The 27,684-nt window shown below is 44.9% G+C and overlaps 8 protein-coding genes across 8 annotated transcripts; 6 read left to right on the top strand and 2 right to left on the bottom strand.

The window, feature by feature from the left end:
* Positions 1–504: 504 nt before the first annotated feature.
* LOC131263229 (small subunit processome component 20 homolog) lies at positions 505–10,625 on the top strand. Its single transcript, XM_058265396.1, has 5 exons — positions 505–4,719; positions 5,438–8,303; positions 8,368–8,533; positions 8,959–9,939; positions 10,016–10,625. The coding sequence occupies exons 1-5, from the start codon at positions 546–548 to the stop codon at positions 10,529–10,531; spliced, it is 8,703 nt and encodes a 2,900-aa protein (XP_058121379.1). The 5' UTR covers positions 505–545; the 3' UTR covers positions 10,532–10,625.
* A 361-nt stretch (positions 10,626–10,986) lies between these two features.
* LOC131262069 (small ribosomal subunit protein eS27) lies at positions 10,987–11,610 on the top strand. The gene has a single exon (XM_058263984.1). It carries the CDS (start codon positions 11,109–11,111, stop codon positions 11,361–11,363), a length of 255 nt encoding a protein of 84 aa, XP_058119967.1. The 5' UTR covers positions 10,987–11,108; the 3' UTR covers positions 11,364–11,610.
* A 2,297-nt stretch (positions 11,611–13,907) lies between these two features.
* LOC131263893 (cuticle protein 16.5-like) lies at positions 13,908–14,264 on the top strand. The gene is made up of 2 exons (XM_058266172.1): positions 13,908–13,919; positions 13,998–14,264. The coding sequence occupies exons 1-2, from the start codon at positions 13,908–13,910 to the stop codon at positions 14,262–14,264; spliced, it is 279 nt and encodes a 92-aa protein (XP_058122155.1).
* Positions 14,265–15,799: 1,535 nt separating this feature from the next.
* LOC131263891 (cuticle protein 10.6-like) lies at positions 15,800–16,231 on the bottom strand. The gene is made up of 2 exons (XM_058266169.1): positions 16,217–16,231; positions 15,800–16,150 (listed from the first exon to the last, which is right to left on the bottom strand). Exons 1-2 carry the CDS (start codon positions 16,229–16,231, stop codon positions 15,800–15,802), a joined length of 366 nt encoding a protein of 121 aa, XP_058122152.1.
* Positions 16,232–18,646: 2,415 nt separating this feature from the next.
* Positions 18,647–19,218, top strand: LOC131264848 (cuticle protein 16.5-like). The gene is made up of 2 exons (XM_058267115.1): positions 18,647–18,661; positions 18,778–19,218. Exons 1-2 carry the CDS (start codon positions 18,647–18,649, stop codon positions 19,216–19,218), a joined length of 456 nt encoding a protein of 151 aa, XP_058123098.1.
* A 2,401-nt stretch (positions 19,219–21,619) lies between these two features.
* LOC131263884 (cyclin-dependent kinase inhibitor 1C-like) lies at positions 21,620–24,263 on the top strand. The gene is made up of 2 exons (XM_058266162.1): positions 21,620–21,634; positions 23,814–24,263. Exons 1-2 carry the CDS (start codon positions 21,620–21,622, stop codon positions 24,261–24,263), a joined length of 465 nt encoding a protein of 154 aa, XP_058122145.1.
* Positions 24,264–25,266: 1,003 nt separating this feature from the next.
* Positions 25,267–25,610, bottom strand: LOC131263895 (cuticle protein 18.6-like). The gene is made up of 2 exons (XM_058266174.1): positions 25,596–25,610; positions 25,267–25,503 (listed from the first exon to the last, which is right to left on the bottom strand). Exons 1-2 carry the CDS (start codon positions 25,608–25,610, stop codon positions 25,267–25,269), a joined length of 252 nt encoding a protein of 83 aa, XP_058122157.1.
* Positions 25,611–26,370: 760 nt separating this feature from the next.
* On the top strand, positions 26,371–26,767 carry LOC131263892 (cuticle protein 16.5-like). The gene is made up of 2 exons (XM_058266170.1): positions 26,371–26,388; positions 26,465–26,767. The coding sequence occupies exons 1-2, from the start codon at positions 26,371–26,373 to the stop codon at positions 26,765–26,767; spliced, it is 321 nt and encodes a 106-aa protein (XP_058122153.1).
* The last annotated feature ends 917 nt before the right edge of the window (positions 26,768–27,684 follow it).

The following is a 27,684-nucleotide window of genomic DNA, read 5'->3' as shown; positions in this document are numbered from 1 at the left end:
TATTTAAAATACCTGTTGGTTTCAATCTTCGAAAATTATAATTTAGTTTCATCAAAGGCGACTTTTCTAATTGATAATCGTCACTTTTAAAATGAACTGAGTAAACAGCACTAGATTTTGATGGAATTTAATTCTCTTCTTGACTACAAAATTGAAACCATTTACGACTCATTTCATCTTCTACCGGAAATTGATGGAATATAACATCGACCCCGCGTTTTCATATATTCCATGCGTTATTCTGGCAAAAAGTAGCTGAACAAGAAAAATACGGCATTTTTCACACTTTTGGAAACAACTTTGGGAACAACAACAACCAGAAAATTGAAAACATAAACAAAACTAATAAAATCCGTTCCGTTTGTTCGGAATGAACCCACCTGAGTAGTAATCACTTTGGATGGAACGTAAACAAACCCACGTGCGATTTGACATCTGTCAAATAAAATGTTTTCGTTGCATTGTGCGCCATGTGCCGGTTCTGTGCTAGAATAGAAACAACAACTTACAAGTTTAACATAAAATAATCGCTGTTAGTGGTCAAAATGAAGAACCGGCCAAAGAAGCACACAGCCTCTAACAAGTTTCACTTCCAATCGTTTCGAGATCGCATCAACGAGATCGATGTGCGTCGTGGTGCATTGTATCGCGTGGAAACCGACTATGAGCTTCCCGAGACCGACGAGGGAACATACTTTCATCAGGCGTTAAAAAAGTGGTCCGTGCAGAATTTGTCCAGCGAGTACGTTACGTTTCAGAGCGGTTTCAAGGAATCCTTCACACTCCCACTGCTGCTGTTCAATAAGGATGCTATCGTTGAGCATTTGGTCGCGTGTCTACGTGAAACAACCGATTCCGCCCTACAACCACTACTGGAGCTAGTGGTAGCTCTTGCCAAGGATTTGCGGAAAGATTTCCACGCGTACTTTTCTCGTCTGTTCGAGGTGTTGGTAGAGTTTCTACACTCGGCCAGTGCAGATCGTGTCGAATGGACGCTGCTCTGTTTGGCGCACCTGTTCAAGATCCTACGCAGTGTTCTACGATCGGATTTCGGCCTTACCTTCAATAACCTTGTGCCTCTGCTGGACGAAACGAGCAGTCCACCGCACGCGGTAGATTTTGCCACGGAATGTCTGGGATATCTGGCGCGCGACCTGAAGGACAAGCGGCAACTCGTGGAGCTGTTGCTGAAATGGCAGATGAAGCACGATGCCTACACGGTGGCGTGCGGAAAGTTGCTGTTCGAAGTTCTCCATGGGGTACAGGAACACTTCCATACGTCAGCGAAGCAAACGCTGCTGCAGCTGTTCGAGATCATGGAGCAGCTGGAAGAAACGGAGGCGGATCATTTGCAAGAAATATTGACGCAAACTATCACCGACGTGGTGGAATGCATTCAGCCGGAGGATATACCTGTCTTTTGGGACGTGGTACGTGTCTCGATTGATAGTTATATCGTAAAATTAGGCAATGAAAATGTCGCTAACAAAGAGCATCTGGTGAAACATCTGACGCGCTTGCTGCAATTAAGTGGAATAGTGCTGGAGTACAGAGAAGGTCGCCTGCTTGGTGACGCGCTTTCTTCGACGGTGTCACAGTTGATAAAGCTAATTACAACTGTTTCGTCTCCGGGCGACGAGTTCAACGAGACGGTCGTGAATCAGATCATTGTGCTGCTTCGGTCAAAACACGTACGATTGACACAGCTGGAAGCAAGCCGGCTTACGATGAACGTGCTCATGCTTGACCACCGTCCACTGTACGAGCGGTTCGTTGCGGCCACAGTCAATTGCCCCATGTTCGAAGCGTTGATATGGCCCAACTTTGTGAAAATGCTCGAGGCAGAGCTGGACGATGCGAGGATCCGATTTCTAGCCGGATTGTTGCTGCAAAAGGCGCCTCTCTGTGGGAACGGGTTTCAGCTGGAAAATTGGAAACCATTTCCGGTGCAGGTGCTTGCGAATGGAAACTTGGAACGCTACATGAATAAATTGCTGACTGTAGAACATGTCGAGATGGAGTTTGTGCTGGCAAATTCCGAGCTGTACCTTAGTGCGCTTATCGCGTTACCGCACCTTGCAAACTTTCGTGCCAAGCAGAATGCGGTCAGTACCCTGAAAGACACTATCACGTATGCCGTACAATTTGTGCAACAAGATAAGCCTAACAAGAGCACGAACAAGTTGATTGAAAAAATTATTCCATTTCTGGGGGTTACCGTGGAAACGATCATTCATATGAAGGAAATCGAAGGAAAGGAATACTTCGATCTGCTCGAGCGGCTGCTTCCCCTTGTGATGAAACAAGATTGCCTACTGCTAAACACTATCCACCTGCTGGTAACTTTCATGGCCGAACAGCGTAAAAGTTTGTTAACTTTTGCCCGCTTCGAACGCATGCGACCGTTTATACATCCATTGTTGTTTTCGTACGATATGAGCGTCCGGCGCTTGGCTAGTGGAATTCTAGCAAAATTCGAACACCTCTCCGAGCTGGCTGTTGCTATGGGTCCGCTTTACAGCACGATTGCTAAGATTGAAAACATCGAGCCGCTAGTTCAAACTTATCGCGGACAGGTGATCCTCTTCCAGCATCTTGCGTACGACAGCCAAATGTACCAGCAGGCAGCCAACGTGGCACGCAACGAGTGGACTGAGACCGTGCTCCAGTACATGCTGTCTACGTTCGCCGTCAACTTTAAGCTCCTGTGGGCACCGGCTGCATCGATCGTGCAAAGCTACGGCGACAATATGGTCAAGAGCGACGAACAACTGTTCTGGAAAGTGTTCGATTCTATGATGCGGCTGGCGGAGGGGAAACAACCGCATGCGGATTGTCAAAGTTCAGCCCCTGCAGACGAAGAGGACGAACAGACGGAATCGATGGATACCGAAGACGATACCGTAGATCGTTTGTTTCCAAAAGTGATCGACTCGTTTATGAAGAAACCAAATATCGACTATCATAACATTCGCATTCAGCTGCTTCGCACGCTTCAACAGTGCAGCTACTTTTGTCGCTCGAAAGGGGACAGTATAGCGGAGCGATTCTTTGCTTTTCTGGAATCGAAAGAATCTAAAACAAATGCGGTCCTTGGAGAGGAACCCACGGAAACCAAGGTGGATAGCGAAATCCGACGGAAAAGTAGTAAAGGGGCCGGCATTGGCACGCAGCAGGTGCTACTGTGCTACCTGAATATATGCACCGAGCTGGGCCGAAAATCGCTTCGCAAACACGCGTCCCGGCTATACACGGTGTACGAAACGCTCGCCAGCAGTCGGAATGAGGAAATTCAGAAGGCGGCCTTGAATGGAATTTTTGCCTTCGGCGACGAACAACTCGTGCCTTACAAGGATTTCATTTTCCGCCTGACGAGTGAGAAAACGCTGAAAAACGCCCTCCTCTCGGTGTTCGTGCCTACGGAAGACGAGCCGGAAGATGAAGATGGGGACGATGATGGTAGTGCGGTCAGTGGACGTACGAAGATCGCCGAAGAACACCGGCCGAAGGTGGTGCAGCTGATGCTGAAAGTGTTGGATGGTAAGATCACCCAAAATCTTGGTGGTACCGGCTCGGGTGGTCCTTTTAGGGCAACCATCCTTACGTTCATCGGTCGTTTGCGCAAGGAGGAATTGGAAATGCTTCTGAATCGATGGTTTGAGCCCTATCTGAAACAGCTGAAGGAAACGCCGATCGCTACGGTACGTAGTTTAGCCGGGGAAGAAGAGAATGCAGCAGTAGTACCAATACCAGCAACTTATCGAACGAATACGTTGCTCCACTTGCTCTCGTCTATATTGACCGAAGTGGCCCCATTGCAACAAGCTGCGTTTGCGGCGAGGGTCCTCCATCTGAAGATATTCTTCGATGCTTTGCTGATGCGCATGGACCATTCCATCTACAGGAAGTACAAAACGCAAGCTTTGCTATCGCTCGTTGAAGTGTTCAAACAATACGAGCAAAGCGAGGAATACGATTGGACGGACGAGGAACTGCAGGCTATCATGCATGTACACGTGTGGCCACTGCTGGAGAATCTGCCCAGTGATAGTATTCACTCGCCGACGCCGCTACTAAAGCTCCTGCTTGTCTGGAGCCGTAGCGAACGGTTGTACATGCTTCTAAGCCGGCGCCGGTACGACAATGACAAGGATGCGGGCAGCGACCACTCGATGACTCCGCTCGATGCGATGATCGCCCTACTAAAAGGCAGTCAAACGAGCGCAGGCGTCTGCACTGAAGTTTTCAACGCACTCGCTTCCATGTTGGAGTGTGATTCGCTAGTAGGCGATCAAGATGAAGATGTAGGAAGGTCAGCAACTGTTGCATCGGGCGACCGGTTAAGCCATCGCAATCGTTTACTTATACCGTACGTGAAGGAGTTGCTCCAACATATCCGGCAAACGCTAAAGAGCAAGAAATCGATCTCCAGTAACATGCTGCTGATTCTCACGCGCATAGCGGAATCGGGCATGATCGGCAGCGACCAGCAGAGCGAGGATGCGATCGAAGACGATCGGAAATCACTATTGAGTTTGCTTTTCCCCATCCTGGCGAAGAAGGTGGCAGCGTTGAATGAGATTAGTAGCGATCATATAGAGGCGAGCCTGGACGTCCGCCGATTACACGTCATCATCATGCGGCTTTTGAAGGAAATTAGCACCCCGCAACAGTATCTGAAGCAGTTGGCGACGCTGCTGGAAACGGTGAAAGATGTTGGTATGTATGACGTTAAGTTGGGTCATAAATAATTGAAACTTTTACGTTTCTTTACTTCGTTTAATTAACACTAAAATACATTGCTTTGAGATTTTGCCCGTATAATTTTTAGTGATTTTTTAACCACTCTTTATAACTTCGTCTTTTTAAAAGATTGCTCGAATCTGTAAACGGCTATTTTATTGACCATCTTTTGGCGTTTTTGGTTTTTTTGTCGCATCTCTTCATCATTCGGCTAGCTTGGTGTTAAACAAACAAGATCGGGTCGGAGTTCTTTTCAACTTTTATATTTTCGAACGATAAACTGAAGTATGCGCTAGACAGCATTATCTAAAATTCAGAAAAGTATGCCCTAGATAGCAAATACTTAAAGTCATTTTAAAACAATATTTTCATAATTTTAAGATGACAAATTAGCCTTAAAGTTATGGATTTTTGAATCTACCATTTTTTATTGGGAAGAGATAAAAGATGAAAAATGTCTGATATAAAAATGAAAATTTCAGGCCTGGTCAATTATGTACTCGGAACTGGTCGAACGCAAAACTTAGATGAAGCTTTGGATTAAAATCCAGATCAGATTTAAAATTTAATTCTAGTGTTAATAACATGTAATTGATAGAACTCGTTGGAACTATATGTAGTGTTAAAACAATATTGTATTATGCCCTTTGGGTGTCATTTTTAAATTTTATTTCATGTTTCCACATTTCCTTAGTGTCACGGAAAACGATAATGCAAATGTTTGAAAATATGGCACCGCTTTCCCCGGAACTGATGCAAATCTCCACGCTTGTGCAAGAATTGAACGCTATGGATAAGCGCTGGATCGATCAGCCCGACCACTCGGCACGAACGGCCGGCTACCGATCGATCGACCCAATGGTTGCTGCCGATGCCCCGGCTGGTCAACGTATGACCGGCAACGTGGCCATCGTGTTCCTCTCGCACGCACTGCACGTGTTTCAGTTCGAGAAGGAACTTTCGGCCCGTCAGAACGCAATCGAGTACGCCTGCAAGGTGATCGCGTATCTGGCCACCGCACAGGACGAGCGACCGGGCGATGTGCAGTACTGTGTCGAACGAATCGTACTGCGCGGCATCACCAGCGGGCTGAAGATGAAACGCTCGAGCAACGATCGGCGGAACGAATCGATTCAGCTGCTCGCCGAGGTGACCCGGCAGGTGGGCGCTCTAAAGCGGACCGTTCGACCAGAGTGCCGCATTTTCGCCGAACTGTGGCAATTCACCGGGAAGCTAGGAGGCGGCAACGAGGGAGATTTCTTTGAAAACATCACCCATCTGCAACTACACTACCACCGGAAGGCGCTGAAGCGGCTTGCCGATAAGTTGGGCGCGTTGGTGGAGAAAGCGAAGGACGTAAACGGCATACCTCCGAAAGGTCCATCGCCACGGGTCATTGTACAGTTTCTGCTTCCAATCGTGTCGCACTACAACTGCAATGAGGTGTACAAAAAGCAGACGAACTTGGTAGAGGAAGCGGGCAACTGTATTATACACCTGTCGCGCTTCCTGCCGTGGCGTAGCTACCATAGTGTGCTGAAGCTGCACCTGACGAAGCTCCGATACTCGTGGGAATACCAGAAGCAAATGCTCCGTATCGTAATCGGCATTATGGATGCGTTCCATTTTGATCTTTCTACGCTTTCGAGCGCCCCGGAAGAGGAGGACGAAAAGAAGTCGGATGGGGAACACAATTCCTCACCTGTGGCTGGTAACGCTTTAATGGACAAGAAACTGATGTTACCCACGGACGTGGCAGAAGATACGGCGGATGTGATGGCAGAAGAACAGGAAAAGCAAGAAAATGGCATGGCCGATGGAGAAACGGAAAATAAGGAAGAGGCGATTGAGGACGAAATCGATGATGCTGAAGTCGATGATGATGCGGACGTTACGGCGGCCCAAGTAAATGAGGAAGACCCACGGCAACTGACGGTGGACGAACGGAAGGTGGCGCGTGCAATTGTGGACGATATCTCCCGCACGATCATACCGAGTCTCCTGTCTTCATTTCATTTTGCCTCGGAGGGACCGGTAACCATTACCGGAGCGAGCGCCGGTGGCCCCTCGAACGCCGATCGAAAGGCACGCTTTGCCAAGCAGAGGGAACAGATGCTGAAGCTACCGATCGCAATCGCGATCGTGAAACTGTTTATGAAGCTACCCCGCCGGGAGATCGAACTGAACCTGCCGAAGTTGATCATCAAAGTGATCACGTTTTTGAAGTCGCGCCTAAAGCTGGCGCGAGCGCAGGCCCGTAACACGCTGGCTCACATTACGCTCGAGCTGGGCGCTTCGTATCTGAGCTTTGTGCTACAGAATCTGTTGGCAATGTTGACTCGTGGGTTCCAACGGCACGTGCTTACCTACACCGTGCACATCATTATCGAGCGCGCGCAAAAGCATCTCGCCGGGGGTCACGTGCTAGCGGACATTCTGCAGACGGTGCTGCAGATCTGCATGGAGGACATGTTCGGGCAGCTGATTGGGCTGATAAACGGGACGACCATCGAGGGCGGTACGCTGCGCAATGACTCGACACCGGAGTCGAAATCGAACCGTAAACCGTACCAAACGCTCAACATACTAGCACGGTACGCCAACGAGCAGATGCTGGTGGACTTGTTCGCACCGTTCCGGGCCGTGCTGGTAAAGTTCCGCACGCACCAGACGCTTACCAAGGTGCAGGACGCCTTCCATAAGCTAGCGGAAGGTATCGTGAGTAATGAATCGCTCGGCCCGGAGGTACTCTTGACGTTCGTGTATGGTATGATGTCTGGAAAGATCTACACCCAATGCGCGCTGGCCAACGGTGAACAGGAATCTGCGGCCGACGGTGACCAATACACGGCCAGGGGTCGAAAGCTGCTTGGAAAGGTCGCGAAACCGGGCAGCATCTATCTGATCCCGGCCGAACCGAAACGATACGGATCGGCTGCTGCAGCGGCCAACCTCGACTACACGCTTGCAAAAACCGAGGGAAACGATCACGTGTTTCTCGAGTGTGGGCTTGATCTGCTGTGGCAGGCCCTCAAGCAGCAGCACGCCTATGGCCGGCACGATCGAGAGGTCTTCCAGCAGCGCGTTGATCCGATCGTGCCGATGTTGGTGCAGTCGCTCGAAAGTAAGCACACACGCGTAACCTGCACCGCGATCGAATGTCTCTCGATGCTGTGGGTCACCAAGTGGCCACTGGAAAGCCTCGCGTCCAAGGAAACGATGGAGACGATCATGAAGAAGCTCTTCGAAATTCTGCACCGTTACAATACCATTGCCATCGACGATACCAACTCCACGAACTTTCCGATAGTCAAAGCATGCTTCCGGGCGCTCGTGAGTATGCTGAAGAACGTACAGCATTTGTACAGCTTCACGATGGACCACCAGCGCCTGCTGGTAATGTACATCGAGCAGGGTGTGGCGGTTGGCGGAGGCCGCCAAACGATGGCGTTTACACTGCTACGATCGATCGTTGCACGCAAGCTTAACTTTTACGAGCTACATAAACTGATGCGGAAGGTATTCGAGACATCCGTGCGGTCGGAGAGCGACAGTGAACGGTGCGTAGAAGCGAATCTTGGCAATAGGACGTTTTCTCCATATTATGACAACTTTTGCTTCCAGGGCCGACTGTCGACAGATCATTATGGAGTACCTAATGAATTATCAACTGGGAAAGAAACTTCAACAACATCTGCTCTTCTTCGTCGAGCAATTGCAGTATGAGGTACTCTTTGGACGCGAATCGGCGGCTACGATGCTTAAAATGCTATTCCAGAAACTGCCAAAGGTTAGTACTTTCCTAAATAACATACAAAAGATACATTACAAATTAGTACAACAAAAAAACACACACACATTAACTTATCTATTAAAGGAGAATCATCACTTTCCTGCAGTCCATTCAAGAAACATGTATATTTTTTACTGTTAGCTAAAATACCCAAGTAATATTAAAAATCAAAAAAAGATAACTGAAAACATAATTTTTTAGACCAATCATTTCCATGCGTTCACTGCAAATCCTAGGGCGCAAATTTTTGCAGTAAATTCAAACAAATTATGTCTCATCCTTGCATGCCAATAATAAAAAGAGATTGCTATCTAAGTTCGATATCGTTGCGATTTGCAATCACTGGCCATGTTTTCTGATACCTTCCACAAAAAGTACAAAGGTTACACTATAATATTCTCCTCATCTACTCAATCTGGCAGGAAACAATCGACAAGGAACACAACACCTTGTTCTTCGCCCTCGGCGTACGACTGATGAACGAAAGCACCGGTGAACTGCGTGCTCTAATTGCAGACACCATCGAAACGCTTCTCAAGCGACTCACGATAAAGCAGAAATGCGACGAGCTGATACCGGTCACCCAAGAGATGCTGCAAGATGGGCAGATAAAGCTCCGCGAGCTCGGTACACAACTGCTGCTCCGGCTGATTCACAGCGAACCGACCGCCGAATTCATATGCAGCTGGCTGGAAAATGTACAGGATACATTGCTGCTAAATTTGGTCCCTCAGATATACGCAGGTGGGTCGCTGGGGAACGGCCGGGTGGGTATGTTCGTGAAACCGATGGCCCCGGTGAACGCGCTTCTTCACGCGGATACACGGGGCGATCATCTGATCATAGAGACGCTGCTCGTGTTCGAGCAGCTGCTGCAGCCGGATCGTGGTGTCCTGACCAATGATCGCTACAATTATATGATCGATTCGCTAGCATACACCGCACAAACGCTCCTGGCCAGTGGTCACCAGTGGGTACGGCTCGGTGCACTGAAAGTGCTGTATCAAATAATAAACGAACTTGACTTTGATGCTATTCAGAAGAAGCTTGAAAATGGCAGCAATGAGCAGGAAGAGGAAACCGATGGGGAAGAAGATGAAGCTTGTCCCAAGCATGGCAAGCAGTTTTTCTACAATGCACCATTGCGCGACAGCAAAACGCTTACTTTGGATCTGTGCGCTCAACTAACACCGGGCAGTGGGATGGTAGACGAGCAAAATGACGAGGCCGCTACGCTCGTTATGCAAATTCTGTTCCTGCTGGCGAACATGTTGCGTGTTGTGCCGATGAAGGACGAAAAGATGTCTTCGTCATCAAAGAAGATCAATCTGTGCTGGCTGTTACGACGGGTGCGGTATGTGATACAGAATGAAGTGCTGAAAACGCCTAACATTTACATCCTGGTAAGTGGAAACAATGAATAGTAAAGCATTACTGGTGTCAGATACTAACGATCGTTCTCGTTTCTCATTTGTCCAGCGTAAGCATGCACTACACTGGATGACGTCAGTGGTAGCCATTCTAGAGCAGGACGTGCTGGAAGAGTTGGCGCCCACCCTGCTTATTCCAGCCGTTCGGGAGCTAACTGCCCAGGAAGCATCGGCACGCAGAACGAAAGCCGCCGAAAATGATCCGGCAAAGGCATCGCTCCTTAAGGTGGCCACGACTTTGTGCAAGGATATCAGCAGGCGGCTCGGAACGACCACATATGACAAGATACGCAACACACTTGAGGAGTCCCTGCGCCTTAAGCGTACAGGTCGGAAGGCGCAACTGGCACGGGAGAAGATCACGCAGCCGAAGCTTGCAGCCCGCCGGAAGGATCAGAAAAAGTTACGAAATAAGGAAGCGAAAAAACGAAAAGTGGCAAGCCACGCGGATGCTTCCGATGGTACCGATGGCGTTGATGGCGTTCTGATGGGTACGAAACGGCGTGCCAAGGGTGGTGGGGTGCCTATCAAGCGTAAAAAAATGGAAGCACTTTTCAGAGAATAAGAACTTCTTACGAGGGAGGCATAGCTTAATGAAAAGTATGCAATTAGACAACAAGTTAATTGAGAAATGGAACACAATAAATCATTATATATGTGTAAAATAAATGTAATTTTTCTACTGTATTATAATTCAAACATCTCTTTCAAAATACCGATACATTTTATAAAAAAAAGTATGACCGTTGAGGATCTATCAATACTGAAGGTGCTTTCATGTAATAAGATAAACAATCATATAATTTGTGGGAAATTTTATAGCTTTTTTTTACATTTCTTGTACAATAGTTTTTCATTGTTATATTATTGTTATGAATGCTAAGAAAATAATTTGAAAATCATGGATTCCGGATCAGCAGTAACTAATGATTCCATTTGAAGGATCAGATCAGAACCACAACTCCTGTTCATGAACCCACTTGCCGAAAATCAACACTACATTCTTTCTTAGTCCCGGATTGTACGTCGTACGTGTAGTACGTGAGCTGCCGTATAACCACCATTCAAAGTGAAATTTAATTCACTTACCCTCGTGAAACACGTGTTTTCGATCGCGTCGAAGTCAACAAGCCTAGTGCAAAATGCCGCTCGCCAAGGATTTCCTGCACCCGTTGCCCGCTGAGGAGAAGAGGAAGCACAAGCTGAAGCGCCTGGTGCCGCATCCGAACTCGTACTTCATGGACGTGAAGTGCCCCGGTTGCTACAAGATCACCACCGTCTTCAGCCATGCCCAGAGCGTAGTTGTCTGTGCCGGCTGCTCGACCATCCTGTGCCAGCCGACCGGTGGCAAGGCGCGCCTGACAGAGGGCTGCTCCTTCCGTAGGAAGCCGTATTAAGAAAATAGAAACAACCCCACTACCTGTGAGGGCGGACGATTGATATTCCGACCGAGTGAATGTTGCGGGAGTGCACCACCATCGAAGGGGTTTACATTTTTCCATCATCGTTTCATGGCGGAGCCTCCGGCCAGAGAGCAGCAGCAGCTAGCATTCGTTCGGTCGTATGGATGCGCATGAAATCCCGCATCCGGAATGTATTCATACCGAAACGGAGAAAATAAATCATCAATGTTGATCGTCTGAACGTGTAACAAAAAGTGTGTTCCATCTTTCCTCGTTTCCGTGCCGTATTTGTGAGGTTATGTTCGCTTTGACGGTGCTTGCGTTGCTCGAGTTCGTTTATAGTTTGACAGTTCCGCGCTTGACGTTTGTAATCCGTAGGATTGCTATCTCTCGGTACGGAAAATACGCTGCAATTTGCTGTTGCTGGTGAAATTCTTTAATTTCGGTTTGCTGTGCAATAAGTTCATTGATTTCACAACGTGTTGACACTGGAAATGAGTAATGCCTGGAGTTGGTTCAAGTCTGAGCATGTTTCGCGCCATCGGTTTGTTTGTTTTCGTTCTGTAGGTTTTACAATACTGATGGTAGGATTTGTTTTGAATGACGATGAATTTACATCGTTGCAGATTAATATAACAGTGCTTAACTCTTTTAAAAGTTATTCCTTGTAAATTAAATCAATTGAAGTAAATTCATCGAAAATTTTAAATTAGAGTAAATATGTTGAATATTTTAATGTTTTGCTGGTTGCTTTTTTCATAAACAACAATGGCAGAATTGCGAACATGTTTCTGTTAATCCAGCATTGCAAAACTTGTGGATAAATGTGGGCTATTAAAATGATATCACATTGGTCTTTTTAAGGCAGGGATTTTTGTAGAAAGAAACATGCTATACTTAAAAATCATCTGTAATATCACATCCGTCCAATGTGAAGAGGTACTGCTGGGTTAGAGAATATCAGCTTAAGTTAATTCTAACTCTGATAGTGGTTTTATAAACTTTTACCTAGAACATGTTAATTAAAACTACTCTATATTCGAAGTACTATGCAAACAGTTCGGTGCTGAACGAGATGCAAGGAATGATATTTACGCTTTTTCAAATAAGCACGGTAAAATAGGTGATATAGTGCAGTTGCATAGAATTTAAAAAGAAGAATAAAAATCCTTAGCAATTTTATTGTTTTTTATTATAAATAATAAAATCTTTCTTAATTCAGTTAAATTCAATATTAGTTCGAATCGCACCAATCTCTTTTGTTAGCTTACCGTTCTGTTTGAAATATGCTTCAAAAATAAGTTATAGTCAAAATATATTCAAGTTTTTCGTACTACCACCACTATAGGAACACGATACCACAACTATAGGAACCGTACCACCATTACAGGAGCAACCAACTCGGAAGAAATAAAGGCTTTTTTTCGTCTATTTTTAATGTTTTACGGTAAAAATAGATGTTTTCCAGAAGAAAAGTCGTGGTTCGATCATAATTGGTACAAATATGTAAAATATTGTGTTCTTAACACTTATAAATTACATCATATTGTTAGTTACATTACTAAGTGCACAACTATTGGTACCGTTACCCTAGGTATGCTTAGTTTATAGAACTGTGCCTGGTTAAATCGATGTATTGTAAATTTAGTTTAACAATAACTTAAAATTAGTAATGGTTAAAACCTACAAAATTTTGTTCCCGCTCAAATGAATTGTGTCATTTAAATTAAATATTTCATTTGAAAAGTTACTAGAAAAGCACATTGAAAGATTTTTTCCATTCTTGAAATATTTCATACTTTATGGCAACTTGACTTTTGAAATTCAAATTCAAATGTTGTTGATACTTCGTTTTCAAAACAACCTAAAATGAAAGGAAGAACCCCATGAATGATTTTCGTTATAAACTTCAATAAAATTTTCAAACCCATTTTAATAATCAATCTTGAAATGTATATTGTGTTCAAAAATGTTGGAGTGCGCAAAAGAGTAAAGAATTTTTTGAAAATACTCCATGTGTTTATATGCATTGTTAAACTATCTATCTTTTAAGCATTAATGATTTGGATAGAAAATCAATAATCAAAATGTGTATATAATATCGCACTAAGGCTGGAACAATTTGTACCGAATTCCTCATTTCAACTGAAACTCGGACAACGGATTGATTCGATGGTCAATGAATTTAGTATGCAAAACAGTGTCGTCGGTCGGTCTACCAATGTCACATGGGGTTGGGTTATTTCCATCGTTTGTTTTCATCAAACGTGTGGTGTGGAAGGGATGCGCAGCAAAAATATGAGACCGACGGTAACGATCCACCCTCTAAAAGTCCTCCAAAAAATCACGTATTTTACCTATCTATCCTTAAGCCCATACTAAGTCGCATGCTCCTCAAGGATTCTGAACCGAGGCCCAGCTAGTTGATCGTTTGTATATAAAGGCACTCGGAGCTGTTCGAAATCATCAGTTCACTTGCAAACGCATCCTCCTAAGCATTTGGTAGCATCCAACCAAGAAACACCAAAATCTTTCAAAATGTTCAAGATCGTAAGTATTCGACAGACCAGGAGTTCTGCAGAGTTGCATGTGGGCAAATTCTAACACTATTCATATATACTTCCACAGGCTTGTCTGTTCGCCATCCTCGCCGTTGCCTCCGTCTCGGCTAAGGCTGACCCTAAGCCAGGAGTATTTGCTTATGCTGCCCCGGCCGCATACGTTGCCGCTCCGGCCGCTTACGTTGCCGAAGGAGCCGCTGTGTACGAGCGCACCTTCCACGGAAACACCGCCCCTCTGGCGTACACTTATGCTGCGCCGTACGTCGCTGCCGCCCCGGTGGCCTACTCGTCCCCGTACGTCGCTGCCGCCCCGGCCCAGGTTCTGCTGAAGTAAACTGGATGATCCGCACCTCCCTCAAGATACCCATCAGGACTCAAAAACCTCACTTGTTGACCCGAGCAATAGTGCAAATGTAAATAAATTTGTTGATTGAATGGATGTACCCATTTGCTAAACTGAAATAATGCTGTCTTTTCTTCGTGGTTTGATCATGTAAAAGGAAAATTCATAGGATCAATACTGAATGCTTCAAGAAAACCGAAAATATTGAACAATTGGCAAAATTTCACTCAAGTTATAAGCAGAGCACCCGAAAAGCTTATATCAAATTGTTAAAAGTCCTGAATAATATGTCCTACACTTCTAATTCTTCTTCCTCTTCTTCTCCTTGGCGTAACGACCGTCTTGGGTCAGACCTGCCCCATGAAATGCTTACTAGACTTTGTACGTGGATAGTCAGTCACAACAAAATTACGTTTTGCATCTTTCAGACGCTTTCTTTGACATTCGTGTAGAAACATATTTTAGAGAGATACATATTTAAATCAGAGATATTTAAAACTCCTTGTCGTTATCACCCGCATACCTGTAAACAAATCGACCCATTGTTATCAAATATCGTCTCATAGTTTTATCAGTTATTGCTAATTATTGTAAATCATTAACATCGTTTTAGGTAAATTAATACCCAATAAAATTATTCAAATTTTATATTAGATTAATTAAAAACGAAACCACGGACGAAAAGATACCTATCAGAAAACCGAAATTAGTTCAGAAACATAACAGTAAAACAAATGTTACAAAGAAACACCCGTCTTGTTTGAAACAATAATTCCCGACGACAAATAGACGCTATCAGCGCAAAAAAATTATCCTGATAATTGATATCCTGAGGCTATATTCCGAATAAAGATATTTTTTTACTTAGATTCTTCATAGGTCTTTGCATTGATGTCAAACGGGTTTTAAGAAAAGTAGAACCCGAAATTTATTTTCCGAGTCTTGTATTCCTTTTTCCCATTAACGCTTCAACATGGATATTTGAATTATTTATTTATTTAATTGAATCTGTTCAATGGACAATTTTGTCTGATTGAACATAAAATTAGTGTTAAATCTAAGTTACAATCTTCATTTAAAATAAAATCACAAACTGAACATTTTTAATTAGTGCTAGACGTCCATCTTAACAATATGTTATATTTGATCTTATTGTCGTGCAACTTATTATTGTTTGAACAACTTGTCGTGCTAGCATTAAAATCATATATCGCTAAATATATTAAACATTTTACACATAGCGATAATCGGGCCATTACTCGCATATGCCGTACTTGTATATGGGACTCTGATGGCGTCTCTGGATCTTAGAGCCAGTTCCGGCGCAGAAATATTTAGTTTATCTAATAGTAATGGTGCGTCAATTTCGTTATTTAGTAGTTTGGCTACAAACGTAGCTTGAGCAACATTTCGCCTATAAGATTTCTTTCTTTGATTGTAGAGAATAACGCTTAAGAGTTTCACTAGTTAATGGATCACTTTTATTGGATTGTCATGGGAACTGGAAGATAGGACACATTCAGGATTTACAGGACGTACTTGGCAGCATACGGTGCGGCGTACGGGGCAGCGTACGGGGCAGCGTACGCACTGTAGGCGAGGGGGGAAGCAGCGTAAGCCGACACAAGCGGGGCGGCAGAGTACGCGGCATAGGCCGGGTTGATGACCTGCGAGTTGTGCGAGGTGACGACGGCCGAGTCTCCTACGTTGGCATATCCGGCCGTGTAGGCGACGGCGGGGACGGCGGCGGGAGCAACGGCCAACGGTGCGGAGTAGGCGAGCGGGGCGGCGGCAGTATACGCCACAGGGGACGCTGGCAGGAACGCTCCCGGCTTGGCACTGACGCTGGCAACGGTGGCCAGGAGGGCAACGATCATCTAGGATGCGGAAATAAATAAATTAATGTTGCGTAACGGGGAAGGATTTTCTCTCCGGGAAATTACCACTTTAGAGAACATGTTGATTGGTTGGGTTGGAGTTTGGATTCGAGTGGTCGATAGGAATGCAGGAAAGCTAACTGATGTCTATCCGATGGCAGGCTTCGGTTTTTATACCTCAAAAACGCCAAATCACGATCGGCCGCAGTGTGCCACCTCCTTCACCGAATGTTCTCACATCATCCTTTTTGGCTAGGCAAATACTTCGACCGAGCGTTTGGATGCGCCATGTCCTTGCGTCCATGTACCGGAGGTGCACACGGACACCCAGAAACTGGAATAAATTGCCACAGCTTGGTTGAAATATTCGATTGCACGATGCATTCGGCAGGTGGAATACTAATTTCTAGTGGCAAAGTAGAGCACTGTGCAGGGAAAAGTGCTTCCCGCTAAGCGATCGTTTGGTCCGATAAACGTACTGATATTGTTTATTGAATTGCTCTGTAATCGGAACATTCATTCACAAATTCCGATCGAGTCGGAATATAAAGCGATAACGCGAGCTAGTTGCGTCACAAAAATGTGTGACTAAAAAGGCAAGTGCATGTGCAGCTGCAAGATTCAAATAGTTTCCAGAGCGTAGTCATTTGTATCATTTAAGTTTTTTTTAGAGGCGATTTATTAATATCGTAACGTTCAGTTTTCAACCGTGTTGTGTTTTTTAAACTATACCAACGGCTAAACCGTTTCGTTTTACATTTAATGTAAAACAATCCAACGATAAATATAAAAGTTTCCTATCAATGTACAACCATTATTTATTACAACCATTGAATAAAACTAAAAACTAAAGGCATTCGTTTACTGGAACCAAATTAGTCTGCAGCATGAATTCGATTTCCTGCACTCCATTTCTGCCTTCCGCTCTTTCCTTGCAGCACATGCACTTCCATCCTAGAAGTTTTCCTTCCCTTTATTCCCACGCCTCATTCACGTTCTGCCTGACTCGATATATCAAACCTAGCACCACTCTGGCCGTCTTCAATCTGCCTACGTCTATGTAGTTAAGTTTTATTATACCTGTGTTAATCTTAAGCTGTATTTTCATAGCCCTAGAGGGAAGCAATAAGATAAACAAATAAACAATTAAACAATTCAAAAATTAAGCAATTAAACAATTCAATATAGGCCATTAGCAAATTAAGACAATAAGCTCTAATAATGCATATAATAAGGAGGAAACAGAATAGTCCTGTAAGGACTATTAAGCGAAGATGTGAGGTGTTTGAAATTTCGATAAGTTTGATATAAAATGTAAATGAAATTAATTTGTACTCAGATATTTATTTTTTATTATAAAATTTTGTGTATGTTCTTTGTGTGTTGTGAGTGTGACTCGCTAATTTGAGGTAATTTTGTACATTGTGTTGCTAACACGGTGTTCTCATAGACTGGATTTCAACTGTTAACAGAGGTGACCCTTATTGTACTTCGAATTACACAACGTCGTTCAAGACCCGGAACTATTTTTCATTAACAGTGCAGAACAACAGTGGATTAAGTCAATTGAACTACGATAGCTTGAAGGCAATCCTTGACTTGTCTTATCATCCGATTTGGCGCTAAACTTTAAATGTCTTTTTGAAACCTTGCTCTCGATTCCCGGTCGTGCAAACGATGGAGGCGCACGCCCTTGAACCAGTGCACTCAATAAAAAATACGGCCGGCCGGTAAGTCGATCGTCCAAGCCGGGAACTCCAGGCCCCCGGCGACCGGGTCGGGTCCGGTGGTCAACCTTGGGACGATATAACGGTTTCCACCGGACCAAGTGATGGCAGCATTATGGCAGCGCCGTATATTATCTGCGCCAAAACCGCCGCACCATCGTGTCCCCCGTCTTCCAGCGCCTGGATTGAGTGGTAGTGTCTCTGTAGTCGGTAGACAAATCCGTAATCCGCCTGTCGGTCGGAGCGCGACGTGACGAACATATTAAGCGTAGGTCCGCTCGGTCACCTGCAAAGTGCAGTAGCGGACGCATAATCAGCTGTACGGGCCTTCCATACCGGATCGTGCATGATCGTGCGTCAGCGAGTGATCGAAAATGGTACACGTGCCACAATTTCGTTCACTTGTTCACTTTCATTTTCATACTCATACTCATCGGTGACAAAACGATGAAGAAGCGCTGACGCTGAGGACACATTAAACACCGAGCTCACGCACTCGGCGTGCGGACTTATTGCAATAAAACCAATTTTTGTTGCTTCATTTTTCCTTCGGGCTGGCATGTCCTGGCTGGGAAAAATGTGTAGCAAAGCACGGCACGAGAAGTGGTGGTAGTGGCCATCGTCTCCGGTGGGCAATTGCCACGATTTGTTATCGGATATAAAAGATGAGCCGGGACATGGAAGGATCATCATACAGCCAACAAGCTTCACACAGTTAACACCTGCCTTTCAGCAACCAGCGCTAACTCAACAACACCCAAGCTTCAACATGTTCACCAAGCTGGTAAGTGCATGTGAAGGACTCGACGCGGTCAGATGATCCTCGACTATCGCAGGATGTACCTTTTTTGTGCGGAAGGCAAATTCTCAAACGCTTCTCTATTTCCGGTTACTGTGCAGATCTGCATCGCCGCTCTGGCCATCTCGTGCGCCTCGGCCAAGCCAGGACTCGTCGCCCCCGTGGCGTACGCCGCCGGACCCGCCGTCGTGACCGCTCAGAGCTCGCAGGTTGTCGCCCGGAACTACAACGGAATCGCACCGCTTGCCTACACCGCCGCTCCCGCCCTCGCCTACGCTGCGCCGGCCGTGGCCAAGGTTGCTGCCCCGCTCGCCTACGCCGCTGCTCCGGCCCCTCTGGCTTACGCCGCTGCTCCGGCTCCTCTGGCCTACGCCGGTGCCCCGGCTCCTCTGGCGGCTGCCTATGCTGCTCCGTTCGCCGCTCCCTATGCCGCGCCTTATGCGGCCGGATTTGCGTCCCCCTATGCCGCCGCCTATGCTGCCCCGTACGCCAAGGCTTTCGCTAGCCCTCTCCTCGCCCGCTCCCCGTACCAGCTGTGGTAGATGGCATTCCGTTGGTCGGTACCGCTGTGAACAGTTCCTTACGATGGCCAGCTTTGGTGGACGTTGTTTGTTGTTGAGTGAAGCCTATTAAATATAGTCACAATTATTGAAACTTTGTAACTGATTGCGGTGCGTTTTATTTCACAGAAAAAGGTTATACTTAAAAGACCTGCAAGAAAATGCCAACAGTTAAAACACATATTTGGGTTGAGTTTAAGTATTTGGGTTAAAAATATCGTTACAAAACTAATCGATTAATTCTAACAAACGAATTACCAACTGGGAAACTGGTTTCCTTCCCTTTATATATTTCGGTCAAATGCTTCTCAATTCTCTCCCTTTTTTGTCTCCTGGTTTCGTTAACGAATCTATCAACCGGTTGCGAATAAAAGAAGAATATAAAAGAAATACGGAGACCGTTGGCAACACTCAAATGTCAACAACAATCTAAAAACAGAAATTCGACCACCCTTTCGGTAATCTTGCGGGTTCGTCTCTTCCTTCATCGTTGAAGGTTTTATGGTCGTGCTTGGCTTGGCTTTGGCTGATCCGTCTTACGTTTGATGAGAATGACGAAAATAGTCGTAGTAAAAAACAAAAACAAACCGAAAATAAATCTTCGATCGCCAGCAGCAAGCAGCCGTCGGTTCACTTTCGGCACAATCTAAAATATTCTCACCAGAACCATGCAATATAGAATTTTTTTTTCAAATATGATCTACCTAATTCTTTTCTAATATATTGATTCTCGAGTTGCAACACATCGTACTAAATTTAAAAAGTAAAAGTATTTCGATTCCAACTATTATCGCAAATCAAGCCAAGGAAGGAAGCTTCGATTTGCTCTGCTCTTTGTTACTGTGAAACTTGTATTTTATACTTGGTTATTACAAAAACAGGTTCTCGTACGTTTGATTGATGGATCAATCATTCTCTATACCTGTCCCCAATCTCATCCATCTCTTGAATTATTTAGATTTAAGTTACTCCCGTCCTGATCGTCCTGGATTGGAAGCGATGCAATTCATCGAATACAAACAAGAGTGAAATGAATGTATCCAGTTTTGTTTCTTATTTTCTGACGGTTTATTTATATTCTATTCTTATTTTCTGATAGCTTACTATTTTCTGATTAATAAGTTTGGTATAAAAGCAGCTTCGTCGACTGCATCTGCATCAAACCCACATCTACGTTCATCCAACTTACTTGAGCCGCCGTCTCTAACAAGAACCGAACTATCTTAAAATGTTCGCCAAGCTGGTAAGTTATTAACATGTTGCCGTAAGGGATGTAATTTCCCAAAAGCAATAATTATTCTGTGTTATATGTCTTTTTTCAGTTCATCTTTGCCATGGCTCTCGTTTGCGCCAGCGCTGGATATGTAGAACAAGCGCACTCGTATTCATCTCCGGTGGCGGCTCGGACTGCCCGAGCCTACTCTGTCTATTCGCCGAGCGTCCCGGTTGCCCAGACCTACTCCAGCTACTCGTCCAACGTCCCGGTTGTCCGTACCTTCTCCCCTTACGCCGCTAGTCCAGTTTCTTACCAAACCTATTCCGCACCGGTGGTACCCTCGCCCTACTACTACGTGTAACTGTATCGATCTACGGACCTTCTCTACATTGAACCGGATATAATGAGACCACGAAATAATATGTACAAACCACAGAAATATTCTACAAAATAAAGTGACTGGATTTCTATTCAAACATTTGTGCCTTTTCGGTTCAAACAGAATTTAAAGCGGGGCTAAGGGATATGCTCCGATCAAGTCCCTCGTCCGCTTGAGCTTTGGTAATTACCTTCTACATATGTCTAGTTTTGAGGGCCTTAGCATGTACATTGTCCTAATTTTCTACGAAACACAAGGCTTAAATATCTTACATTTAATTATTTCAGCATTGTACAATGCTGAAACACATTGATTTTTATCGAGAAAAATGTTATTGGAATTACGATGCCAGCAATCATGCCAAATCAAGTTGATTACCTTGTTTGAAGGAAGCTTCGTGTTTGTGTTTTAATCCCAGTTCCTATTCCTATTATTGCTTTGTTCTTTGTTCCTTCAGAACCTGTCATTCTTGCTTGATTATTACATACACAGGTTTCCGTGCGATGGATCACATTATATACCCGTCTCCATTTATTTCATCATGTACGGGACGGATTAATGTTACACCCGTCCTGATCGTTCTGGAATGGAAGCGCTGCAATCAATCTATTTAGGACAATAACAGGTATGTGTTTATTTATTATTTTCTGGCAACTTGTTTCTTCTCCCTGGATGGTCGAAGCTTGGTATAAAAGGAGCTTCAGCGATTTAAACTGGATCAAACAAAAATCTACGTTCATCCAACTTACTTGAGCAGCCGCCTCGCCGAAGTACCAAGCCATCGCAAAATGTTCGCCAAGTTGGTAAGTTATTTGCTTGTTAAATGAAAAGATTTCTTTTTCATTTGACATCATATATTATTTGTCTTGTTTTCAGTTTATCGTCGCCATCGCAGTCGTTTGTGCCATCGCCGGAGTAGTAGAACGGCCGTACTCGTATTCTTCGCCGGTAGTGGCCCGTGATGGACGAGCCTTCCCTATCTATTCCTCCAGCGTCCCGGTTGCCCAGACTTACTCCACCTACTCGTCGGACGTCCCGGTTTACCGGACCTTCTCCCCTTACTCCGCTAGCCCAGTGTCCTACCAAACTTACTCCGCACCCGTGATAGCCTCGCCCTATTACTACGTCTAAAGCGCAGGAAATAACCCAACTTCAGACAAACAGTAGGAAATGCATCGATCCACGGCCTTCCGTACTCTGTACCGGATAAATTGTGACCACGGAATTGCATGTACAAACCACGGAAATGTTTTGTAAAATAAAGTGACGGAATTTCTACCTAAATGCTTTTGTTTATGCAGTATGCCAATTGAAAAAAAGTTATCCTGTAGCAGTTCCCTCCAAAAACGTTCAATTCGCACGTCTCCCTGAACTATGGTAATTCTAGACGTATTCAGTTGGTTCATCACGCTTCTCAAGAGCAGCATTGGTACAACCAGCTCAAGGTTTTTTTTTATTAGACAGTTTGTTTGAATTGTAAAACAGGTCAAGTTCGACAGTTTGGTTAGTTATTATTGGTGGATACATTTTCTAAAACAGTTTCAATGTAGTTGAAATAAGAAAAAAAATCCTATCTTAAAAATGCTAACTAGCTGCCAAAAATCCTCTAAGGAAAGCTAAAATACTTACTTACTTACTTATGTGGCGCTACAACCGCTGAGCGGTCTTGGCCTGACGAAGCTCCATCCGAAACCGCTCACGGTCGCTCGCCACATTGGTCCAATTCCGTATCCCAGCTTTATTGGCGGCTTCGTCTACGCCATCCTTCCACCTCAATTCGTGAGTGGAAGAGATTTTTCAGACTGTAATATGACTTACTTAAAATACTTGCTCATATTTGTGATCAAAAGAGAATATAGAAAATATAATAAATAAAATAAAATAGTTTTAAAATCTTAGAATCAAATATATTAGTGCACTACTGGATGTTTATGTCCAGCCAAATGTATTAACAGGGAGAACAACAATAATTAAACGACAGATAATACGAACCAACGCATCGTTGAATTTGAAAACAATTTAAAAAATCTGGACATCCTTGTCCCTCTGGCCTAAATAACAGACTATACAAAAATACTTTCAAGAAGTGCGAGCATTGCAAGAGCAAAAAAAGGAAAAGGACTAGGGTATTTGGAGAAAAGATAGGCAAACGAATAAAATGAAATCAAAATAGAAGAGGGGAAAATGGTGGATTGAAGAATTCAAGTTTGCAGATCTTTACTGTGGTAGAATAAATTTGAATGTTTGGTTCTACAATACCTTTTCTCGGCATCGTCGGTGTAGTCGTCTTTGACAACAAACCACTCCAATAGGTTTTCAAAGAGGAAACACCACCCCTGGCTCGTCGATCGCGATTATGCGAGCACGCTTAGTGGATAGTCCACACATGGGGCGGGTTTTCAATGCCGCTGCCAGCTCCCGCCGGGCATTATGTCACAATGGATCGCACCACGCAATTGATCGAGGGTGCGTAGTTTTCGATTTCAAGGGGCCTGGATTTAGGATCGTGCCTGGGCGCTGCTCGGCGTGGAATAGATTTGGCGCTCCGAAACCTGGTAGTTTTTCCTTTCTTCCTTTCTTTCTTTATGTTCCGCGAGCAATTCGTGACACGGGGGACGGTTTACTTCCTCCCTGGAACTTCACGGGGGTGGCGTGCCAGATGCGTACCCGATATATCGGTTTGTAGGTCCCTTCGGTTTTGGGGCAAATCGGGCCGCAGTTTTTGGTGGGAACAATGGGTGGTATGACTCGGTAAGACGACGCGGACGTCCATATAAATAGCCGATAACGGGTATTATCGGCTCATTACACACTAATTGACCGTCCATCGAGCAACAGCTGCGCTTTTAGCTTCAGTCGACTCGTCCCCTCGGGAAATCGCCCCATTAAAACAATGTTTACCAAAGTGGTGAGTTACTTCTTAGATCATTCCTGACCATATCACCATTCTGATCCATTCTGTTTGCTTCTTCCTCCATCCAGTCCATCGTTGCAGTCTGCAGTCTGCTTGCTGTGGCCTCGGCCGAACCGCACGTCCTCACCCCCGTTGGACCCGCCGTCGTAACGGCTCAAAGTTCGCAAGTATTCGCCCGGAACTACAATGGATTCGTTCCGTTCCCGGTCGTGGCACCCGCCGTACCAGCGCCCGTCCCCGCGCCCTTCCCTCCAGCACCCGCGTTCTTCGTGCCGGCTCCCCCGACGCCCATCTTCTACCCACAGCCCGTCTTCTACAACCCTCCGGCACCACTTCCGGCCGTTCCGGCGGCAGTTCCCGCAGTTCCGGCCACGCCAGCCGTCGTTCCCGCGGTTGCCGTTGCTCCGGCAGCTCCAGCAGCTAAACTGGTCGCGGTAGCGCCCGTAGCGAAGGTTGCCAAGCTAGTGCGGCCCGCACCGTACCTCACCACCATCCGGTACCGGTCGGTTGTTGCCTAATGATCGGGGCGGCCAACGCGTGCCTACACGGGAAGTGGCAAACGAAAGGCAAACCACATGTGATTAAGTAGTGCTTAAGCTAATCAGTGACATAGACTGCAGCCGAATGGCATAACTTCCTTCGCTGAAGCTAGTGCAGCCGAAGAGGGTGAACATATTGCCTTTGTTCAAATAAACGTAAAGTCAATGGTGTAATCAAGTAATTTGAAGAGTGCAATTATTTGACAATATTATGGCATACCGATTAAAGAATGTGTTTGTTCCTGTAGCTATAAGTCTTAGCAACCTTTTCAGCGCTCTGTTGGAAACATTGCTTACGGCGCTTATGGATGATTTCTAAAGGATGATTTCTATGGAAGGTGATCGATGGATTGTTTAAATATATGTAAAGTAAGCCTATTATGAAATGTTGTTATGCACAGTTCTCTACAGTGGAAATCTGATTTGGTTTTTATCAGTTTCTACTGCTACTCATCTGTGTATATTTGTTTGTTATCTATTTTCAAAACTTAATCTATACCTATCATTCCATTTTTGAAAACATTTATAAATCGAAGTTTTCTCGAAGGTGACGATTTTTTTCCAGATTTGATTTACTTTTTTACCATACAACTTTAAAATAACAAAACAAGGAAGTCTTGTGTGTTGAGTTGCAAAGTAATCAAAAAGTGGCCCAAGGCGGCCATCTTGCATGTCATGTGCCATGTGCAGAAAGATGAAAAAGTGTTATCTCTTGTTTTGGGGCGTGAATTTTGAATAAAGTTGATTAAAGACCAAAAGACGAACAAAAATATAGTTTCATTTATGCTAAACACTATTATGGAAAAAGACCATCAAATGATGCTCCGGAAGCGTTGATCCTATTGATTTCGGAGTACGGTGTTAAACATACACAAACTCAAGAGGTTTCCAGACTCTAACGAGAGGTTATATTAATTGCTCAAACATCATTAACAGCGGGAATGTCTTGGGGGTCCTTCGTGTAAATTGTTGGTTGACTTGATCAGACCAGCAGAGAACCGTACGCGGCATAGGGATAGCCTGCAGTGTAGGCGCTGTAGGGGCTGTAAGCGTACGGCGAGGCGGCAGTGTAGGCCGCGGCAACTGGAGCCGTAGTGTAAGCGGCCGCAAACGGACTGGCAACCGCCACCGAGGGAGCAGCGACGAGCGGTGCCGAATATGCCAGAGGGAACGCTGGCTTGGCGTAGGCGGCAGCGACGAGCAGGCCGAAGAAGAAGATCTATCCGAAAGTGGGGGAGAAGGAGGAAAGGATATTGATGACCAATGTTCTAGGATAGATTTTGAAATAATTCTGAAGCTGGGGCTATTTACGGCTTTGGCGAACATTTTGGATGGATTTGGTTGGTTGTAGGTTTGCAGAACAACTGTACTGTCTGTCGAAGAACATCGACAGTATTTATACGCTTCTAAGTTGGATCAAAGTGGTAGGATAAGCTCATCCTTCCGAGGCTGAAATGTTTACAAATTCAGGTGACACCACAGCCTTCCTTTTCCAAACGAGCACACATCACTGTTGGCCCACATCTTCTTCATGTGATTCATTCTGTACTCTGCTATCTTCACTGCCCAAGTTGAACTCGACTTCTACAAGACACCCGTCAACCCGAAGGTCCTACTGAAGCTCAGCAACTCGGCGCAAGGTCAGACTCCAGGTTCGATTGCCTCACCATGTCCAATGTCTGACGACCTGACACAGTTTAGGTTTTGCGCACGTCCTCCGAGCGGCGATTAACCAATCGTTTGATAGACTGCTTATTATGCATTTATGAGGATGAGGGTAAGCTTTGGCCAATCGATTACCCGATCCACCCAGTGGCAGCAAGTGCCCGTGATTAATATTCCCATCATACGCGGGCAGGTGGTCACGGAAAAGTGGAAGGACTTTGGTTGGTTTTCGGTTTTGTGGGACGACTGGAAGAGAAATGGGCGATTATTCAACCCGGGGCTGAAAAGTGCGGGTGGAAATATGTTTCGGTATAAAAGGAATCTTCGGTGTAAGCAACGGTATCAGTAACGCACTGCACTCAGCACAGCAAGCTTAAGCTTCGTCTCTTCCCAAAACAAACCCAAACCCACTTTAAGCAAAATGTCTGCCAAAATTGTGGTAAGTCTTTCTCACAGACATAGAGCTTATATCCCAGAACTTATCCAAACCATTGTGTTTTCGTTGTGATCTTCAGATCTGCCTGGCTGTGTGCGTCTTCGGAGCTGCTTCCGCTGGCGTTGTGCCCGTCGCTGCACCCCTTGCGGCGGCCGGATACGTCGCCCCGTACGCCACCTCCTACAACGCACACACCGTCAATCACGCCGTGGCGGCACCAGTTGTGGCGGCTGCTCCGGCCGTAGTGGCCGCCGCTCCGGCTGCTCGGCTTTTGGCCGCCCCCGCCGCTCCTGCCCTCGCCTACACTGCCGCTGGTCTGCCCGCCTTCGGTGCCTACAGCCCGTACACCGCTCTGCCAGCTCCCTACCCGTATCTGTTCTAAGAACGGATAAGTAGAAACCAAGGAATCCAAGGCCGAGGTAGCAGTCGCGCAGCAGCCGCCACGCTGGACTCGGGTTTTAAGAAGAGACCATCTTCCCCTTTCACTTCCAAATCTCCTCCCCCACAATACTCCCAATGTTCCATCCTTCCCCGCGCACTTTAGTCAAATGCACCTTTTGTAAATAGCTTTCACAGTCATATGAAATTTGTATGAGCAAAACAGAATACAACAATTTCTAAAAAAAAAGTTACGATTTTATTCAATCTTCCAATTTTCCTTTCTACGCCTAAGTAAGTGGTATATTCCAATGAAAGTCCGAAAACATGCTATTCAAATGTTATATATAGCAAAACTTGGCAACGTCAAAAAGTAGAAACACTTTGCAGAACAACGAATGCAAAGCAGTGAATATGACAAACTATCGTAAAACCAGCAATAAACTACATCGTGATTTGTAATACGTTTGTTTGATTATTTCATCTAGCGGTAATATTTCGACGACTATTTATTATAGAGGAGAGTTTTAGCAAAATAAATTATGGATTTATATTAGAAATTATTCTTTCCAAAATTATGTTATAATGTTCATTTGAACTTTATACTCAAATATTTGTTTGATAAATTTAGAAGGTGTTCAGGATTATATCGCTGGAGTTTTAGTTTGTCAAGTCATAAAAGGGAGTGTGTATTTTAAATTCATCACAAAGAAACTGTTATAACTGTTAAGAAGCGTATAAGGATTTGTTTGTTTATGTTAACAATTTACTGTTTCTCCTCCAAAAATTATCAAAGTATAATGAAAGCTGTTGCTAAAATGATAACAAACATTTGGCTCGTGTTTCCTTGCATACATCTCATTACCCCGTTATCACAAATGTGATAAATACTAACAAAAAACATAAATTTCAAAACCTTGT

Source organism: Anopheles coustani, chromosome 2 (genome assembly GCF_943734705.1).
Source record: "Anopheles coustani chromosome 2, idAnoCousDA_361_x.2, whole genome shotgun sequence".
Classification (NCBI taxonomy): Eukaryota; Metazoa; Arthropoda; class Insecta; order Diptera; family Culicidae; genus Anopheles; species Anopheles coustani.
The sequence above is the reverse complement of the archived record's forward strand: the minus strand, read 5'-3'. Positions and strand labels throughout refer to the sequence as shown.